The sequence below is a fragment of the Salvia hispanica genome, chromosome 4 (genome assembly GCF_023119035.1).
Source record: "Salvia hispanica cultivar TCC Black 2014 chromosome 4, UniMelb_Shisp_WGS_1.0, whole genome shotgun sequence".
In the NCBI taxonomy this organism is placed as follows: domain Eukaryota; kingdom Viridiplantae; phylum Streptophyta; class Magnoliopsida; order Lamiales; family Lamiaceae; genus Salvia; species Salvia hispanica.
The window spans coordinates 29,845,842-29,865,822 of NC_062968.1; the positions used below are offsets into that span (position 1 = coordinate 29,845,842).

The window sequence follows — 19,981 nt, forward strand, 5'->3', positions numbered from 1 at the left end:
AGTCTATTTCTGTGGATATGACTAGTGGGAACCCAACTATACAATGATGAGTGATGATAAGGGTAATTTCATGCATCGGTTATATGGTGAAAAGCGTTACAATTTGCTGGGTCTAACATGTTTCCTAAGCCAGGTGTGTGATAAAATCGCTAGATCGAGGGAATGCTGAAGGAAACGGTCTAGCAAAGGAATGAAGTGAAGTGAGCAGAATTCAAAGGAAAAGAAGGCGTGACGGAGGGAGTCAGTAGTTGAGGGCAACAAAGTCTATCTATACCTCGTTGGGCCCCACTCCAACGCCTATAAATAGAAGAGCATGCAACGCAAAAATCATCACTTTTCACTCTCTTTTAGCTCACACACATAACACACACTTGGGAATGGGAGATCTGGGGTAGTTCGGGTTACGAAAGGGTTCATTTCTTTAGAAAGTCTCAGTTGCAACACCGTCCGCGTGTGGGCGAAGATACAATCTCTTTAAATTTCAGTTGTTTTGCACTTTTGCGGTCGAACTTCACTTTTGGGAGTCGACTTGGCTGTTGATGTTACTTGTTATCCTTTCGCTTCTGTTGGTTTGCGTTTATTTGTGATATTTCAAGTTGATTTACGTAGATCTTGCTGCTGAGAGTTTATTTTAACAAGTTTTATGTCGATCTCTGTTTTATTTTGATGTTGTGGTACTCGATCTGGGAATTTGGTGATAGATCTGTGGTTTGTTGACTGATTGGAGGTTGTTGTTTAAATCTGAAGTGATGAAGTGTTTCTGTTGGTTGGAGTTTGTGTCGGACGCTTGGATCCGGAGTGGATTTAGCGTCTGAGGTTGGATCCAAAGTGAGAAAGGGGAGTTGTTGGATGGATTTGAGTTTTCCGCTTGTTTCCTGTTTTACTTCGTCTAGCATCTGTAGATCCGTTTAGTTCTTCGTTGTTATGCATCAAATTGATTTAGATTTAGTTTGCTCTGCTCTGATTTTGTTCATGTTGTTTTTCTTATGAGTTTTTACGCAATTTGGTTGAAGAAGATGATGTCGCTGTTAGTTAGTACCCGAGTTAGTTATTCTGCCAGCTTTTCGTCCGTACTCTGCTTTTTCAGTCATGGTCCCCACAGTCAGTTTGTTTCCCAGGTCTAGGCAATTAGAGTAGTTTCTTAGATCTAGTAATTGAGCGGTTAATTTTCTTTGCATAGTTTTCTCTGTTATTTCGCCTAGGTCTAGCTGTTAGCGTAGCCGTTTTAAAATTCCCAAGTTAAGTTTATTTTTCTTTTCCTCAACCCAAGAAAAATGCGTGGCAGCAGCCAACACCAAAAACAAGTCCAAATCCTTGAACATGATTGTTACGCATCCTTCTCTGTGGGATCGATCCCTACTTCCCTATACTAGGTTTAGTAAAGAGGTTGAGGGTTTTTGAAAGAGTGCTCTGTGTGTCCGACGACCAGGGCTTCCTACGACCAACGAGTTCCTAGACCGCGTGATCTAGTGGATTTGCTGGACCAAGGGAACCTGTTTATTTCCTTCTGTGCGCACCGTGAGAACAAATCAACACGTACTTTCAAATGGCGCCGTTGCCGGGGAAGGATGGCGTTTATTGTTATTGCGTTTAAGGATTTGGTGTAAATATTTTAATTTCTGTTATTTTCTTTCTCCTTGACAGTTTATGAACGCAGGCTTCCATTCTGGAAGTTGGGCAAGCTCATCTGGGTCAGGGAGTGGCCAATACAAGTGGCGAGTCAAGGAATCTACATCTACCATCACCACCAGATCAGGATTGAGGACGGAGGATCCATTCCCGTTCGAGTCAGAGAGTGAAAAAGAGTGGAATTCGTCGACAGAGGAGAACCCGGAGTCGTCAACAGAACCAGAGCATTCCGAGACCGAGGAGGAGGAAGACCCGAATATGGCTCATCTAGTAGATCCCGATCCGGAAATAGGGTCGCTCACCGCACATCTCGACGGTGAACCCGCTCATGCTATAGTCTCGAACCCACGACGGAGGGCGATCGATATCAAGACGAATGTACTCGGAGTTTTACCCACTTTCTCTGGACGGAGGAACGAATGCCCCTATGAATTTTTGAACGAGTTCAGTAAACTATGCAGCATTCAAAAGCGACCCAACGAGGCAACAGAGGAGGACTACCGTCTTCGAGCAATCCCGTTTGCTCTCAAAGGGGAGGCGAACACTTGGCTGCTAAGGCTCTCACCGGACTCGATCAACACGTGGAAGGACTTTAAACTAGAGTTTTTGGATTACTTTTTTCCGTCCAACAAGACGAATGCCTTGAAGAAGGAGATTCAGGAGTGCAAGCAGGAATACGATGAGTCTCTGAGTTCTTATTGGTCCCGTTTCAAGGGGCTGCTGGATGCTTGTCCGAACCACATGATGATAGAAGCGGAGACTTATTATCTGTTCTACGAAGGTGCAAACCCTGAATCAAAGGACTTGATGAACTCCTCGAGCGGGGGAAATTTTACCAAGAATAAAGCAAGTGAAGCTCGGGAAACTTTGGGAAGGCTGATCGAGGCGAAGAAGGCCTATGATAACCCGCGAAGCATATTGAGGAGAGGATCAGCCAATGCAGTGATGGAACAAGAAGACAAGAAGGTGGAAGATAGGATCGATAAACTGGAAAAAGCCTTGCTAAATGCAATTGAGAAATACAATCCGCATGCTCCAGTGGAAATTGAGAAACCCCCTGGTCAGGAGGAAAGGCAACTTCAACCGTACTACAGTCAGCCCTGCGAAGGGGAGTGTCAAGCTCAGGCAAATTCGATGGGAAGTTGGAATCCCGACGGAAGTTGGAACTAAGGAAGACAGAGGGACGCTCCATGGAGGACTCACCCAAACTTTAGATGGACTGACCATGATCAAGGCCAGCCACCCCCACTTCAGCTCACGAATTATGCACACCCTCCGGAGAGGCAGTCCAACTGGTCAGGGAAAGGTCAAGAGGGGCAATTGCAGCTGGGGTACAGGAATCAGGACCATACTAATTGGGGAAATAGGAATCAGAACAATCCAGGGAGCTCCTATGTGCCACCTCATCAGAGAAATAACCAAGGGAACTACCAGAATTCCCAACCAAATCATCAAGGGAATCAAGGGTCTGGTAGCCAGTACAACAACCATCAGGGAAATCAAGGGTCTAACAACCAATACAACAATCATCAAGGTAACTATCGTCAGAATCAAGGTCAAGGACCGAATTCTGGTCAATTCAACTCCAGACCACAGAGGAGTTTGGATGACATGGTCCACGATCTAGTGAATTCACAGCAGTTCATGCAGAGTAACCTACACTCCAACAATGACATGGTGCACAAGTTACAAGACGCTCAGTCTAAACATAAAGCCGCCATGGATATGATGGCAAAGCAACTGTCCCAGATTGCAGTCTCTTTGAATGAGATGCGAGGAAATGAAGGGAAACTTCCCGCCACCGTCAAACCGCCAGACCGAGCAAACATTAGTCAAATCACCTTGAGATCTGGGCGAGGTTATGAAGGGCCAACGTTGGAAATTGATGAGGAAGTTCCCATGCAGGCTAGTGAAGGAAAACAGAGTCAGCTGCATCAAGAGGAAAGCGCTAGACCCAGGGAAATCCTTATTTAGGAAGACCTCCAGAAGGGAGATTTAGGGGGATCCCTACCTCGACCAAGGGACCCGTTCTTCCTAGACCTCGAACTTGAAGAAGTGAGTAAGGAAGGAAACAATGGAGTTGATGGAACCCAGGTTGGGACTTCCACCAATGCAGTAAAGCGACCAAAGCCATTTCCATACCGCGGGGAAGCAAAGAAGAAAAAGGATGATACAGAGGATCTCATGGAGATTTTTAGCAAGTTGGAAATCAACTTGCCATTCTTGCAAGCCCTAAAAATGCCTGCTTTCAGCAAGTTCATCAAGGAGTTCATTGCAGGGAAGACCAAGCCAGATGAGAAGATTGTGATCGGGGAGAATGTGTCTGCTGTGATACAAAAGAGAAGGATGCCCTCAAAATGCACCGACCCAGGTATGTTCACATTACCCATCGGGGATATCAAGGTCGAGCATGCTATGTGTGATCTAGGGGCGTCAATAAATATTTACCGCTTTCGATCTATAAGAAATTGACTGGAGTAAGGATGGTTGCTACCAAGGTGGTGATCCAGTTAGCAGATAGAACTTGCATCTGCCCTGAAGGAGTGTTGGAAAATGTTATAGTCAAAGTGCATGATTTTCTATATCCTGCTGATTTTTATGTGATCAAGATGAATGATAATGAGTCTGCTGAGTCCAGAAGTATACTTTTAGCATAGATGAGGGGATAAAAAGGCCTTTAGATGTTGAGAACCTCTATGCTATTGATGTTATTAACCCCTTGGTCCAAGAGTATCTTGAGACGGAATTGATGCAGGAACAAATCGACAACTCGGAGTTGAGTCATTCGATTGACAGAGAAGTTGTGGGATGGTGTGCAGCAATGAACACAGCAGAATTGACAGATGAGGAACTCACGGAGGCCATTATGGAATTCTGCAGAAGTCCCGAGTCAGCTAAATCTAAGGGATTAGCTCACGTGGCTAGTCTGGAAAAATCTCCTGGGTCTGGGAAGGAGGCATCACCAGAAATTGCGGACAAAAATCCCTTGCCCTAGGAGACGAATGGAACAAGAAAGGAGTTGAAGACACTTCCACCAGGCCTCAAGTACGCTTACTTGGAGGAGGATGAGACATTTCCGGTAATAGTCAACAGCAACTTGACCAAGGAGCAAGAGAAGGAGTTATTGGAAGTCATCAAAAGAAACAAGAAAGCAATAGGATGGACTCTCTTAGATTTGGTGGGAATAAGTCCGGATCTTTGTATGCACCACATTCGTTTAGAAGAAGGTGCGAAGGCTCATCGAGATGCACAACGGAAACTGAATCCGAACATGCGAGAGGAGGTCCTAAAGGAGGTGTTGAAATTGCTTGCCCTAAGGATCATCTACTCCATTCCAGATAGCGAGTGGGTCAGTCCTGTCCATATGGTACCAACAAAATCTGGAATACAAGTTGTTAAGAATGAAAAAAATGAGTTGATACCCACCAGACTAGTGACAGGGTGGAGGATGTGCATCGATTACAGGAAGTTGAACGAAGCCACAAAGAAGGATCATTTTCCCCTACCTTTCATTGATCAGATGCTGGAAAGACTGGCTGGCAAACAGTACTTTTGTTTCCTTGATGGATACAACGGCTATTTCCACTACGTTAACCCAGAGGACCAAGGGAAAACCACATTCACGTGCCCCTTTGGTACCTATGCATACCGAAGAATGCCGTTTGGATTGTGTAATGCACCTGGAACTTTCCAACGGTGTATGATGAGCATTTTCTCGGATTTGTTGGAAGTATGCATTGAGATATTCATGGACGATTTCACCGTATATGGGAACTCATTTGATACTTGTTTAGCCAGCCTTGATCTAGTGTTACAGAGATGCCAAGAGAAGCATTTAGTATTGAATTTCGAGAAATGTCATTTCATGGTGACTGAAGGCATTGTCCTGGGTCACGTGGTTTCTGAGAGAGGTATTCAAGTAGACAAAGCAAAGGTGGATGTGATATCAAAATTACCATACCCTACGAACCAAAAAGAGGTGAGAGGCTTCCTAGGTCATGCAGGATTCTATAGGAGGTTTATCAAGGATTTCACAAAAATCGCGCAACCACTCACTCGGTTGTTACATAATGATGTGGAATTCGTCTTTGACGAAGGATGCGAAAGGGCGTTCCAGTTGCTTAAGGACAGGTTAGTATCAGCACCAATTATCAGGGCACCAGACTGGAACCATCCTTTCGAAATAATGTGTGATGCGAGTGATTTTGCTGTGGGAGCTGTCTTAGGACAGAAAATTGATGAAAAAAGCTATGTGATCTTCTATGCTTCCAAGACGCTGAATCAGGCTCAGAAAAAATATGACACCACGGAGAAGGAAATGTTGGCTGTCGTATACTCGTTTGAAAAATTCCGACCCTACCTCCTTGGGTCGAGGGTTATAGTCTTCACGGATCACGCGGCGATTAAGTACTTGCTGGCTAAGAAAGAGTCTAAGCCGAGATTAATCCGTTGGGTGTTACTCTTGCAGGAGTTTGATTGGGAAGTAAGAGACAAAAGAGGGACGGAGAATAGAGTAGCCTATCACTTGAGCAGAATACATCAGGGGGAAACGGAAGAGGCCATACCCGATGCCTTCCCCGAGGAGCATTTGTACCTTCTGGAGAAATTTCCTAGACCACTTAACTGGGAAGCAGTTTTGGCTCTGACCGGTCTAGGGGAATCGGATAAGGGGAAGCGCACACTGAACGCAGAACCGTGGTTTGCTGATTTAGCCAACTACTTGGTCACGGGAGAGATGCCAAGTTCAGACGAAGTTTCCCGGGTCCAGAGGATGAAAATTAGAAGTAAAGCTAAATATTACTATTGGGACGACCCTTACCTATGGAAAATGTGCTCAGATCAAGTGATTAGACGCTGCATTCCCGAATGGGAACAAAGAGATGTGTTAATTCATTGCCACACCTTAGCATGTGGAGGCCACTTTGGACCAAGGAAGACAACGAGGAAAGTCTTGGACAACGGTTTTTATTGGCCGACGCTAAATAGGGATGTCTTTGATTTCTGCCAATGTTGCGAGAGGTGCCAGCAGACGGGGGGAATTTCAAGGAGGGACGAGATGCCTCAGGTCCCGGTGATCGTGTGCGAAATTTTTGATGTGTGGGGAATGGACTTTATGGGACCGTTCCCATCGTCTTGTGGGAACACGTATATATTGGTTGCAGTGGACTATGTGTCTCAGTGGATAGAAGCTAAGGCCACCACAACATATGAATCGAAGGAGGTGGCAAAGTTTTTAAAGGCCAATATTTTCAACAGATATGGAGTTCCTCGGGCCATCGTCTCGGATCAGGGAACTCATTTCTGTAATCGCACCATCGAGGCTTTGATGAAGAAATATGGTGTTCACCATAGAGTGTCGACTCCGTACCATCCCCAGTCTAATGGTCAGGCAGAGATTTCTAATCGCGAGATCAAGGCGATATTGGAGAAAACAGTTAATCCGTCATGGAAGGACTGGAGCAAGAGGCTCGGAGACGCATTGTGGGCTTACAGAACTGCTTTTAAAACGCCTATTGGAATGTCGCCTTACAGGCTTGTGTTTGGCAAGATGTGTCACTTACCTGTTGGTATTGAGAACAAGGCGTATTGGGCAGTGAAAGAACTAAACATGAAGCCGATAGCTTGCGAAGAAGAGAGGAAATTACAATTGCAAGAATTGGAGGAACTTCGGCTGGAGTCATTTGAGTCTGCCATGTGGTACAAAGAAAGGACGAAGTTATGGCATGATAAGAATCTCCGGGTCAAGTAACTTCATGTGGGACAGAAGGTGCTCCTTTTCCAGTCCCGACTCAAGCTAATGCCAGGAAAATTGAAGTCTAAATGGATCGGCCTATATACCATCGTCGGCATCCGAGCAAACGGAGCAGTGGAGATCCAGGGAAGTGCTCCGAACTCTGTTCCTTTTCTTGTCAATGGTCATAGAGTGAAAGTCTATAGGGATAATTCCGAGTTGTGTGTGGTGGACAAAGTTCCACTACATGCACTCCCTACTATCGCCTAGACGGACGAGGAGATATTCTCGATGAATTCCTAGGTCAAGGAGTAAGTTAACAATTTTGAAAATACAAACTGAACCAGGGAATATCGGGAATACTCTAAGGAAGTGTGTAAATAGTTTAATTACTTTTCAAACTTTAAAAAAAAAAAAAATCCAAAAATATTTTCGAAGCACCAGACTTCGAAGGAAACCGATACCTTATATTCTAACCTTGACCTGGGAGTCTGGAACCTTCAATTTTTTTATGTAGGGTCATGGTCTAGGGAGTCGTCTGGAGGAGAATCTGAAGGAAGAAATCAGGGGAAACTTGAAGGAAGAGGTCAAGGAGGGATCTGCCGATAATTATGGAAGTTGTACGGTTGCTTACATCATACCTGCAACTGCACCATCCTTTCATCAGAAAAGCTACCGTCGTCTCTTTCTCTCTCCAATAATCCCAAATCGACAGAAATATCTGAAATTTACTCTCCCTTCTCTCTACTTTTGTTCTCTCTCTCTAGAAAATAAACCCTAACCCAAATTCGACCAGATTTTCTTTCAATTTCAGATCTGCAGTGATGGATTCAACCCAACTCACCGGAAGTTCACAAAGCACGGTGTACGACCCAACCCTGTTGGCGGAATTGACGCAGAAATTGGGGAGCGTTGAGAAAGCAAAAGAAGTGTATGCCCTGTTCGCCGCTAGCCTGATGCCGTCCGCACCGGTCGTACCACCACCGACGATTCCGGCAGACTCGGCTGCACAACCGGCGAATCTTCGTGAAGAAGGACCGCAAGATTCTACATCTCAACGTGCAGAAACCGCTTCACAAGAGGCGGAGAAAGAGGAGGCAGTACACGAACGGCCGGAGGGTGACGGACCGACGAACGACGAAACCATGGTGGAGACAGAAAGGCAAGAAAATGAGAACCCTAATCTTGAAGGTAGGGAAGTTTGTGAGGGGGAAACCCCTGTTTTAGATGAAGTTGTGGAGGGGGTAACCCCTATTGTGGATAGTGTGATTGAGGGGGAAACCCCTATTGTGAAGAATGTTGCTGAGGGGGAAACCCCTTTGGAAACTGGGGATGAGACCCCAATTGATTTCAGGGGTGCGACCCCTGAGTTCGTGGAAGAGGGGGCGACCCCAAGCGGTGTCTGGGGGGAGAACCCCATTTATATTGAGGGGGCAACCCCGATAGTGGAACGTGAAGGGGAAACCCCGGAAAAGCTGTTGGAAGAAGCAGATCTACTTACGACTGGAGTACCGGAGCCCGAGGGAGGGCTGAAATTGATTGTGGACCTGGTGGGTGACCAGGATGAAGATGAACCTAAGATAGATGAGAGGGCAGAAAGGAGGCGCACCAGGAGGAGTCTCCTCGATAAAGTCGATGACTTAGTTCCTGATGCTGCAGAGGCAGAGGAGCGCCGCCTGGCCAAGGAAAGGGCGAGGAAAGGAAAGGCGGCGGCGACCTCATCTACCCGGTCTAGGAAAGCTCCCTCCGTCAAGGAGGTCGAGGAGACCCTTTCCCCTATAACCGAGGAACCCTCTGTCGAGGAACAAGATGAGCCCATCCCTGAGCCCATCTATGACTCTGAAGAAGCTGAAGAGGAGCCTATTCCAGGACGTCCGGAAGTCTGGCTGACTAAAGAGTTGTTAGAGGAGATGAGGCAGTTCGACGACCAGAAGAGGATCGCAGTGTACAAGGAAAGATGTAGCGCTGGGAAGATGGCCAAATCTGGGAAGCAGTACAGCTCAAGGGAGCTTAAAATGATTGCATGTGACAAGGAATTTCGCGCTTGTATCTATTCGATAGGATTTGAGTGGTTATTACAGCACAGCCAGGAGAGGGTGCCCGTGGATCTAGCAAGGGAGTTTTTCTCCACCTTTCGTTTGAAGAACACCACTGATCTCGACGCGGATTCTATAACGTTCAGGCTTTTTAATGAAGAATATGAGATGAGCATTCGGGAATGGTCTCTGCGGATGGGGTTGTTTACCCAAGCCGAGGATGAAGAGGGGGCGTGGAATGATAGGATGGTTGGAGTGCCGAAGAACACGCCCGGTTTCAAGGTGCAAACGGCATGGGAACTGATCACGCACCCCAAGGCGGGAACGTTTAAGTCCAGCTACTCCAAAGCCTCCCACATTGAAGACCGAATTCTCCGCTTTGCTCAGACGTTTGTCAGTTACAACTTGATGGGTACCGCTAATTCAGCTCTCACAACTACCGACCTCTACTTCACATGGTGCATGGCGAAAGGCGTGAAGGTGCACCTAGGCTATTGGCTGGCTCAGGCATGCCACCAAATGACGAGCAACCCTGCGCGTCATATGTATACCTGCCACCTCCTCGGCGCCTACCTCCAACGAAACATAGAAATGAAGATTGCCAAGGCCGCTCCGTTGGTAGTCATGTGCGAACCCCCGGAAGTGTTCAGTGTTGATTATTTTTTCAACAAGGGGTTGCTGCAGACTCATGGCACCAAGACTCTCTTCTACTCGTTGGGAGATAAGGTGAAAGCAGAGCCTGAGGAAGCCGAGGAAGCCATGCCAAGTGAAGAGATTGAAGAGCTACGCAAGGAAGTCCAGGATGTGAAGAAGGAAATGCAGTCAATGAGGAGGGAAATGATAAAGGAACTTGGTGGGATCAGAAAGGAATTGAATGGGAATCGGGAGGAAGTGAAGACCCTGAGGGGCAACATTGCAGATTTGGCGGTGAAGTGCGCCAAACAAAATGAGCGAATGACGGAAGCGGTGGAGCTTTCGATGAAAATGTTGAAGTGGCTGCAGCAGACGCTCCCCTTGACCCAGTCGAAGGTAACTCCTGGGTCCAGCAGTGAAGTCAAGCAGCCCATTCAGAGTAGTCCCTCCGTCAGGCAACCGCAGCAATCGCTCAAGCAGTTGATCTCCCCGCCCGTTCCCAAACAAGTTCCAGCCCCATCTAAATCAAAGTCTATAGTGAGGAAGCCAGTACTCGAACAAGCAGCACAGGAGGAGGAAGAGCTGGAGCAGCCAGCAAAGAAGAAAGTAAGAATGACCCGACCCGGAATCCCACCCCAGTCTGGCTCTCGAGGGAGCCAGCCCCAGAAGTGAATCACCATCCCATGACCAAGTAACTTTTAATTTTCATTCTTTTAGTTTTTTTTTTTTTTATTTATGTTACCTATGTGTGTTTTATAATTGTTTGTGTCTTCTCCCACTTAGCCCACTGCGTGGTCTAAGTGTGAGAAGTTTGTATTTTCTGTTTTATTGTGCTTTTCTCACACTTAGCCCAATGCTTGGTCTAAGTGTGAGAAGTTTGTATTTTCTGTTTTATTGTGTTTTTCTCCCACTTAGCCCAATGCTTGGTCTAAGTGTGAGAAGTTTCTGTTTTTGTAACCTGTTTTGTTGTTTTGCATTGATCTCTCTGTTTCCCCCCTTCACGACGATGGCTTGGGGACAAGCTTGAGTGAAGTGGGAGGGGGAGAGGAGTCAATGCATTATTTTGTCTGCATGTTAAGAGTCTGTAAGTCTAAGTTTTGTCGCATGAGCCAGTGAATATAATACGGCATGATTCCCTTAGTGAGAGTAATTGAAAGTAGGAGGCATTCCAACTTAGAAGCTTTTTCCTTTAATAAGCCAAGTCAATCTGAGTGAAGTGAGAACGATGGAGGATGCCTTTACTTACTTAGTTGTGAAGCCCTACTATAATAGTGAGTTATAAGCCTTAAATAACTTCGAGCTAATACATGTTTAAGGGCCACCACTGAATGCTTAGGGAGAAGAGTTGTGAAGGAGAAAAATGGGAAATTGGGTTATGAAGGTATAAGCTGGACGAAGTCCAGGGTAAGGTGTTATAAGGCTGGACGAAGTCCAGAAGAGAGGAGAAATGGAGGAATAAGCTGGACGAAGTCCAGATAGGAATAGAAAAAGAAAACGAAAAAATATATATAAAAGGAGAAGAAAAAGAAAAATATATATATAAAAAAGGAGGAATAAGCTGGACGAAGTCCAGAGGGAAGTTGTCTAGAAGGCAGGAATGATAATAGCCTGACCCAGGAAAATGAGGAACTCTCATAACCCGACGCTTCAGTGGTGTAGCATTAACTTAAGAGAGAATCGATCCTAACATCCCTGGTGAGGAATGAGTGATCGAGTGAATCCAACAATCGGGTAAGTAAAAGGCTATCTTGACAAGCTGACAGATTGGCTAGGTAAAGGAAGGGAAAGGGCCTATTTGGAGGAGTGCAACCTATTGAATTGACCTTAATCTTGTGGGGACGGATGCCTAAAAGTTGAAGCTAGCTCATGTATATGTGTTTATGTGTTTGTATGTTTTTTCTTAAACTTTTTAAGTTTTTAATTGTGTCTAGGTCTAGGAGTCTGTCTAGAGTCCAAGGAGTCGGTCAGGAGATAACCTTGCTTGAAATTCGCCTTATTCTTTTCTTTTCTTGTCTTTATACTTGAGGACAAGTATGGTTTAAGTGTGAGCAGTTTGATAAGGCTAATTTCATGCATCGGTTATATGGTGAAAAGCGTTACAATTTGCTGGGTTTAACATGTTTCCTAAGCTAGGTGTGTGATAAAATCGCTAAATCGAGGGAATGCTGAAGGAAACGGTCTAGCAAAGGAATGAAGTGAAGTGAGCAGAATTCAAAGGAAAAGAAGGCGTGACGGAGGGAGTCAGTAGTTGAGGGCAACAAAGTCTATCTATACCTCGCTGGGCCCCACTCCAACGCCTATAAATAGAAGAGCATGCAACGCACAAATCATCACTTTTCACTCTCTTTTAGCTCACACACATAACACACACTTGGGAATGGGAGATCTGGGGTAGTTCGGGTTACGAAAGGGATTCATTTCTTTAGAAAGTCTCAGTTGCAACACCGTCCGCGTGTGGGCGAAGATACAATCTCTTTAAATTTCAGTTGTTTTGCACTTTTGCGGTCGAACTTCACTTTTGGGAGTCGACTTGGCTGTTGATGTTACTTGTTATCCTTTTGCTTCTGTTGGTTTGCGTTTATTTGTGATATTTCAAGTTGATTTACGTAGATCTTGCTGTTGAGAGTTTATTTTAACAAGTTTTATGTCGATCTCTGTTTTGTTTTGATGTTGTGGTACTCGATCTGGGAATTTGGTGATAGATCTGTGGTTTGTTGACTGATTGGAGGTTGTTGTTTAAATCTGAAATGATGAAGTGTTTCTGTTGGTTGGAGTTTGTATCGGACGCTTGGATCCGGAGTGGATTTAGCGTCTGAGGTTGGATCCAAAGTGAGAAAAATGCGTGGCAGCAGCCAATACCAAAAACAAGTCCAAATCCTTGAACATGATTATTACGCATCCTTCTCTGTGGGATCGATCCCTACTTTCCTATACTAGGTTTAGTAAAGAGGTTGATGGTTTTTGAAAGAGTGCTCTGTGTGTCCGACGACCAGGGCTTCCTACGACCAACGAGTTCCTAGACCGCGTGATCTAGTGGATTTGCTGGACCAAGGGAACCTGTTTATTTCCTTCTGTGCGCACCGTGAGAGCAAATCAACACGTACTTTCAAGTGACCACACCGAGTGTTAACTTGGAACATGAAAGAAGTGTTTTTTATTTTGTCTGAAGCCAATGGCTGCAATTTTGCAAGCCAAGGATGCCGAGGAATGGACTTAGAGCATCCACAATAGCGGCTAGCCGAACTATTGCAACCGGCCAGCCGAGACTCGGCGAGAAAATCGGCGTGGGCTAGCCGATTCGCATGCGCTGGCCGCCATTGTGGCGTGCCGATCGGCGGCGCCAATTTTCGTTTTTTTTTTAAATATTTTTGAAAACCTATATATACGCCATTTTAGTTTCATTTTCATTTGCACCACTTGTTTTAACAAGTTTTCTCTCTCTCTAAATTTCTGTACAAGAGCAAAGATCGAGCGATGGACAACAACAACGGAGTCCGGTCCGGCGACGAGCGGAGCTCATACTCCCACGGTACCCGTGGGATCTGGATGGGGCTAGATGGGCGGGCGAGATGGGCTCGGGGTTTAACGTCCCTTGGCAACAGCTTGATTGGGATGATGGCCGGAGCGCCGATGGGGGTGCGAGGGGAAACCGGGGGATGCCGTGGGGGATGCCGGGCGGGGTGCGGGCGAGTGGCGGGCGGCGCATCGGCGGGGTGGGGAGGTATGCCCCAGGATGCGGCAGCAGATGATGCAGCAGATGATGGAGATGATATGGCAGGGAGGGATGCAGCCCGGTATGCATCCCGGGATGCAGGGGCCACCGGGGGGGACGTGGTCTATCGTCCCTCTCTTGATTTTTTGACGGCTTCGTCTCACACGTCGACCCAAGTGGAGACGCAGTTCACTGGCGATGACCTTTTATCATTGCATGAGATGGGGATCGATCTCGGGGAGCCGGACACTCCCGTTCCAGCGGGCCGAGCCGAGCCGAAAAAGAAGAAGGGGAAGGGGAAGGGGAAGGGCAAGGTGGTCGGAGAGTCGTCGCAGCCCGCTGTTGACAACACTCCCACGCGGAGGAAGTGGACGGAGGATGAGTACGCCGGCGTGGCCAAGGCGTGGTTGTCGGTTTGCGACGATCCGCTGGTTGCGAACAACCAGCGGGTCGTCAACATGTGGGCGAAGATTAGAGCAGCCTACAGGAGGAACTGCCCGCACGGTAAGGACTACAGCGGGGAGGAGTGCCGGAAGGGGTGGGAACGGACCGGAGTCGCGGTCGGCCGATTTTCGGGGCTGTACGCCAACGCCCTCTCGCCAGGGCCGACTAGTGGGCGTAATGAGGAGGACGCCCGGAGGATAGCGGAGAGTCATTCCCTTTGCCGGGGAAGTATAAGGAGTTCACCTTCTCGGGAATGCTATGTGTATGCTTTGAAGGACTCCGAGAAGCTCCGCGGCAAGGGGAGACGTCTGGTGGCCGAAGAAGCAGAGGCGGATCCCACGACCTCCCCCCGGATGCTGAGGAGTTTCCGTCCCCTCCATCATCTACTCGTTGCCCTCGCCCGGTTGGCCAAAAGTGGGCCCAACGGGCAGCGAGGGGAGGATCCCCCCTATCGCCCCAGGAGGTCATCTCGGCACGCACCCACGCGCGTACACCTTATTCTCGCGTGCAAAAACAGGAGGTCTTCCAAGAGAGGAAGGCCGCAACCGACCCCACGGGGAAGAGGTTTCTCTACTCAATGCTCGAGAACATGCGGGTGGATTTGGATGCCTCGAGGGAACTGGTGGGGGGTTCAGACGCGGGCTTAGATACCCCGGGTGGAGGCGGCGAGGATGGCGGCGGCGACGACGAGGTGTAGAGAGTGGCGGGGCTCGTGTGTGGAAGCCCTTTTTTTTAAAAAAAAAAATCATGTATTTTTTTTTATCTATGTACCTTTTTTTTTAATGAAATGAATGGATTTTCCCGTATATATCTCGTAAATTTAATTCCGTAATTTAATCGTAAATTTAATTCCGTAAATGTAGTTGTTTTTGAATTATTTTTATTGCGGCTGGCCTATGCCTGGCCTATTTGAGTAAATGCTGACGTGGCAGGTGGATTTTTAGTGCTGCTGACGTGGCAGGGGAGAGAGAGTGGCTGACCTATGACTGACCTATTCTCATTGTGGATGCTCTTACAAAGGAGAAGGAGTTGTGAACCTAGTTCTTGCTTATTGTGGAAGTTCTCCTAATTTTGTACAATTCTATTTCTCTTACTTACCTTTTTACAACTATGCTAGATCTTTGTAAATTTTATTGCTAGAGTTGACATTTTTCCTGTTGGAAACCAGAAAAATGTAAGTAAATCCTTCGTCCCATTGAAGATGATCCATTTTCCTTTTTAATTTGTCCCAATTAAGATGACCCATCTATATTACTGAAAGGGAGAGTTGGATGGAAAGTCAATATTGCCCTTTTTGGAGGAAAATTGTGAAACTATTTTGTTTATCCTTTTGGTCATTTTGAGAAATGACAACCATTGGATAGAAAAGAGGCCGATATTATTGAATAAAAATTGGTCCAATGAAATACAGAAAAAATGGCTTCTTCAAGAAGTTTAAGACATTTATATAGACATAACATTAATTGAACTAAGCATTTTTGTGGATTGATTTTCTGAATTATGAAGTGCTTGGAATCCGGCGACAGCTCCGACAAGAGGGCGGCAGGCTGAGGGAGATGGGGTGGTGGCAGCAAGGCGGCGGCTGGCCGAGAGGATACGAAGGATCCGAAACGAGAGAGATTGGAGGAAAGTTGAGAAGACGAAAAAGAAAAGGACTAATTATCTGATTATTTTTGTTGCAGTCGGCAACAGCTCCAAGCCGCAACCATCATCGCCGGCGTGGAAGCAGACGGCAGCAGTGGTTGTGGCGTAAAAAAGAGAGAGAGATGAGAGAGAAAGGTGAGAAGAGAGGAAAGAGATAGAGGAAGCGCCGGCGTCGCGACTGTGCAGGCTAGGGAGGAAGGCAGCAAGCGAGAGACTGGTGTTTAGTAGGTAGGCGGAACTGAGGTGGTGTCCGGCGGCGGCGTTCAGCTGTTTCACCGATTAGAGGGAAGAGAAAAGGAAATGAGGGAATCGAGGGAAGCGCCGACGTCGCTCGCCGGCGACGCGGCTGTGCAAGCTGGTGAGGGGAGGCAGCGAGAGAGAAGGAAATGAAATAAGGAATCCGCTTAAAACCATAATCATTAATTAATTGTCACTGTTTATTATAAATATTTATTTTTCAATAGTTATGTGATTTTTTAATAATTATATATTTGAAGTGTGGTTGATTTTTCATTGTTTGGAAGTACTTTAATCTATTTATTCAAAGAATTATTGATTTATGAACTTCTTTTAATTTATTATTCTCAATTTATTTTATTTACATTGTAATGTTTTCGCTATAGATTATTTATGTCAAAGGTTAAATATAAGTTATATTTTCAAAAGTCACGAAATTTTAGTCTACAGTAATGAGGTTGATGTTACATTTGATTCTATTATAATGTTGTTTACTAAGAAATTTTACATGATATACAATATAATCTATTAGTTCATTATATTATTATTCTATCTAGGTACTTTTTAGGTTATGTTTGATTCTTTTATAGTAGTATAATTTTTTATCAGGGATGATTAGTAGTTACTTTCTTAAAAATGTCATAAAACAATAAAAGATTATTTAAGAATTCTTGAATATGTAAAAGTAATTATTAATCATTTTTATAATTGATGTTTAAAAGCTTCAAAACTTGGCACATCGATTTTGTGTATGAAATCGTCAATTTTAAAAAATATTCGTAAGAAAGTAATTATTAAAGATAAATCTAACCAAAATTTCTAAATAATTCAGTATTTTAGTGTTAAAAGAATAAAAATGGGTTGAAAAAAATATGGATAAAGAAATAAAAATATGAAAGTACACTATTAATCATCAATTTTATAAATGATTTGTAACAAAGTGATTAATTATGCATTATAAAAGTATAAAACTATTTATTTGTTCAAATAGTTTTCTTTTTTTTTCTTTTGTAAATAGTAGTATTATATTTTTCTTTATTTGTATATCTTATTCTATTTCCTCTATGCATCTCCTCTTTTGTTATTTCATTTATTTTATACTACTTCACTCATATCAAATATTAAAATAATTTACAATCATCTGCTAAAATATGAAATGTTTCAATGAGAGTGGGTTGAGAGAAGTACAAATATCTTTTTGTTATTGTTTATAATATTACAAATACTTATTTGAATTAGTTCTTATCTGTAAATATATTTTTATACTTATTTACTCTACATTCTTTATTTTAAATTAATATATCTTTATTATTTTAAAATCTTTTGTCTTGTGCATAGCACAAGTGGTAACACTAGTTACTTACAGTGGCGGATCAACATTTTTCGTTTGGGGGTGCGATAAATAATTTTAACGATTTGAAGCTTCAAAATCTGATAAATTTAATATTTTATTTTATTTTTTCTCTCATAAAATCTAAAATTTTAATTTTAATAAAACAAACATCACGTAGATGTGCAACTAAAGGAAATAAAAAAGATAAAAAAAAACTAATTATATATTATGATGAAACATGCATTACACGAGAATGTGTGTGAATTTGTGTTGGTTTTTCAAACGAATTTTATAATATTTAACAGATATAAAGCAAAGATATTACTAAATAAAATGCAATATATGAAGATACTAGACAAATAGGATAAAAAACTGATATAAGGCGCCGCTGAGGAGAATCGAACCCAGGCCTCAACAGTGGAAGACCAGAAATCATACCACTAGACCAACTGTACCAACTTATTTTGGGGTACACTCGTACCCCTTTGTTCTCACGTGGATCCGCCACTGGTTACTTAAAATAAACATCTTTATCTCTACTTTATTTTCTCTATCTTACTTTACTCTCTTCTCTTACCACACAAAATATAACTGCATAAAATCTCGTGTCGCGCAAAGAAGGAGTCATCTTGCTTAGGACGGAGGGAGCTAGGACAATTTTCTTATATTTGTCATGTTCTCTTATTCCTCACCTAAAGCCTTGTCTTTCTGAGATTCAACTTATTGATATTAAAATTCATCCCTGGAATTCATTTTGTTTGTATTTGTATACGTACGTTGTTGAATTTGTATATTCCATAATTTAATGTAAATGTCTTTCAATAATCGAGAAATGTTAAACTAGAATTTCAGCTCACTATTTTTGTGTTTATAACGAGGGTACAACCGATGATCATCCCTCTATTAATATGTAAACAATTTTCCTTGCATTAAGATGACTACTTCTCCTAAAGAATAAATGCTCTAACCAACAAAAAACAAATCTGCTAAGGGGGGGAAAAAAAAAGCTCTTAATAGCCATCTAAAGAAATAGCATCAAACAAAACTCATAAACGACAAAAAACATTTACACATGATCAAATCACCACCATCAAGTAAGCACGAAGTAACAACACGAACAAAAGAGATGAATCAACAAATAATCTGACTGAATCGCGCAATCCATCTCTTGATATTTCTCGGTAGATCACAGTACTATTCAACACCATAAAGTCATGTTATGTCTTTTTTTGGTTGAATTATGACATGAAAAATATAATATCTCTGAGTTATACCACAACTATTTTCTAAAAATCTCTTTCTAGTAGGGTCGGTGAGGATTGAGATCCGTAACCTCGTCACTAATACCACTGAGATAAAATACTCGGGTATTGTTTTCTAATTCGACTAAAACTTTCTTGTGAGAGAAACCACAAGATTAATGTGCTTAGCTATGGTTTTTGAGAAATAATCTTGGAGAAGACCATGATATCTAGTAAACAAATCATCTATAACTTGGGCCCCAAAATGGGACTCCATCATTGGCTCCACCACTGCCCTAATAATCTTGGTAACTTTTAGGGCCTTTTCATCAATTTCATCCAAATCAATATTGTTGTTAATATTGTCCAACACCAGACCTCCATCCCAACCAATCTCCAAAGCTGAGATCTGATTCACCACAAACGAACCTTCTTCTTCTATCACATTTCTCATTTCCTCAGCTGATGGTGCATAATATGGAGCATCCAACGAGTCGATTTTCTCTTCTTCCACGACACCCTACATACGCATGAAATTTCAAGTTGAGTTTGTTTTTACGAACGAGCCAAAAATTGGCAAGCAAACTATGTCAAAAAATGTTACTACAATATACTAGTAGCAAAATCAATGCAACAACAAAAAGTACATTAAAAGGCAAATGTATCAATCTTGCAGCACACAACATATTCAAGTGACGCCCACATGATAAACGATCAATGCAAACTCCTTGTACCGATATCCTGAGTTAGGCTATTTTCCCCTGGGTAGCAAATGTACTATCTGATTTTTTCTGACGCGTTGATGGTTGTAAGTTGTGTGCGCAGAAGAAAAAAAGAATAATTTTGTTAAAACTTCAGGTTAGTTTACTGATTTTTTTATAAAATGAAAAACTCAACTTAAATATACGGTGAATAAGAGTTCATGATGTATAGTTAAACAAGAATATAAAAATCCAATAAAGAACCTAAAATAAGAGAACACCCACTACTTAACGCAGCAAAAAATTGTGGCCGCTAAAAAAACAACAAAAGTAAACTCCAAAATCTGAAAATCACCAAAATTATGACTTGAAAAAATAAATGCCTATATACGAATTTATGTTTGTATTTTATTTATTTTTTAGAAGTGAATTTGTTATTAATTGGTTGCATGCCTGCATATATACTGGCCCATCTCATAAATTTTGTGTGACTAGTAACGTCTTACAGCACTAGTTTCCAAAAAAAATCATAGTACTATACCTCTTGGGCCATGGCCATTAATGCATGGGCCAGAAGCTCCCACTGATGGCTGCCCACTTCTGCCGAGGCATCCGGCGATGTGCGGCCCATAAATGACAG

General features: G+C 43.5%; 1 protein-coding gene across 1 annotated transcript; it reads right to left on the bottom strand.

Moving 5' to 3' along the window:
- Positions 1-18,543: 18,543 nt before the first annotated feature.
- LOC125185318 (probable jasmonic acid carboxyl methyltransferase 2) lies at positions 18,544-19,975 on the bottom strand. Its single transcript, XM_048081840.1, has 2 exons — positions 19,883-19,975; positions 18,544-19,160 (listed from the first exon to the last, which is right to left on the bottom strand). The coding sequence occupies exons 1-2, from the start codon at positions 19,970-19,972 to the stop codon at positions 18,786-18,788; spliced, it is 465 nt and encodes a 154-aa protein (XP_047937797.1). The 5' UTR covers positions 19,973-19,975; the 3' UTR covers positions 18,544-18,785.
- Between the last annotated feature and the right edge of the window lie 6 nt (positions 19,976-19,981).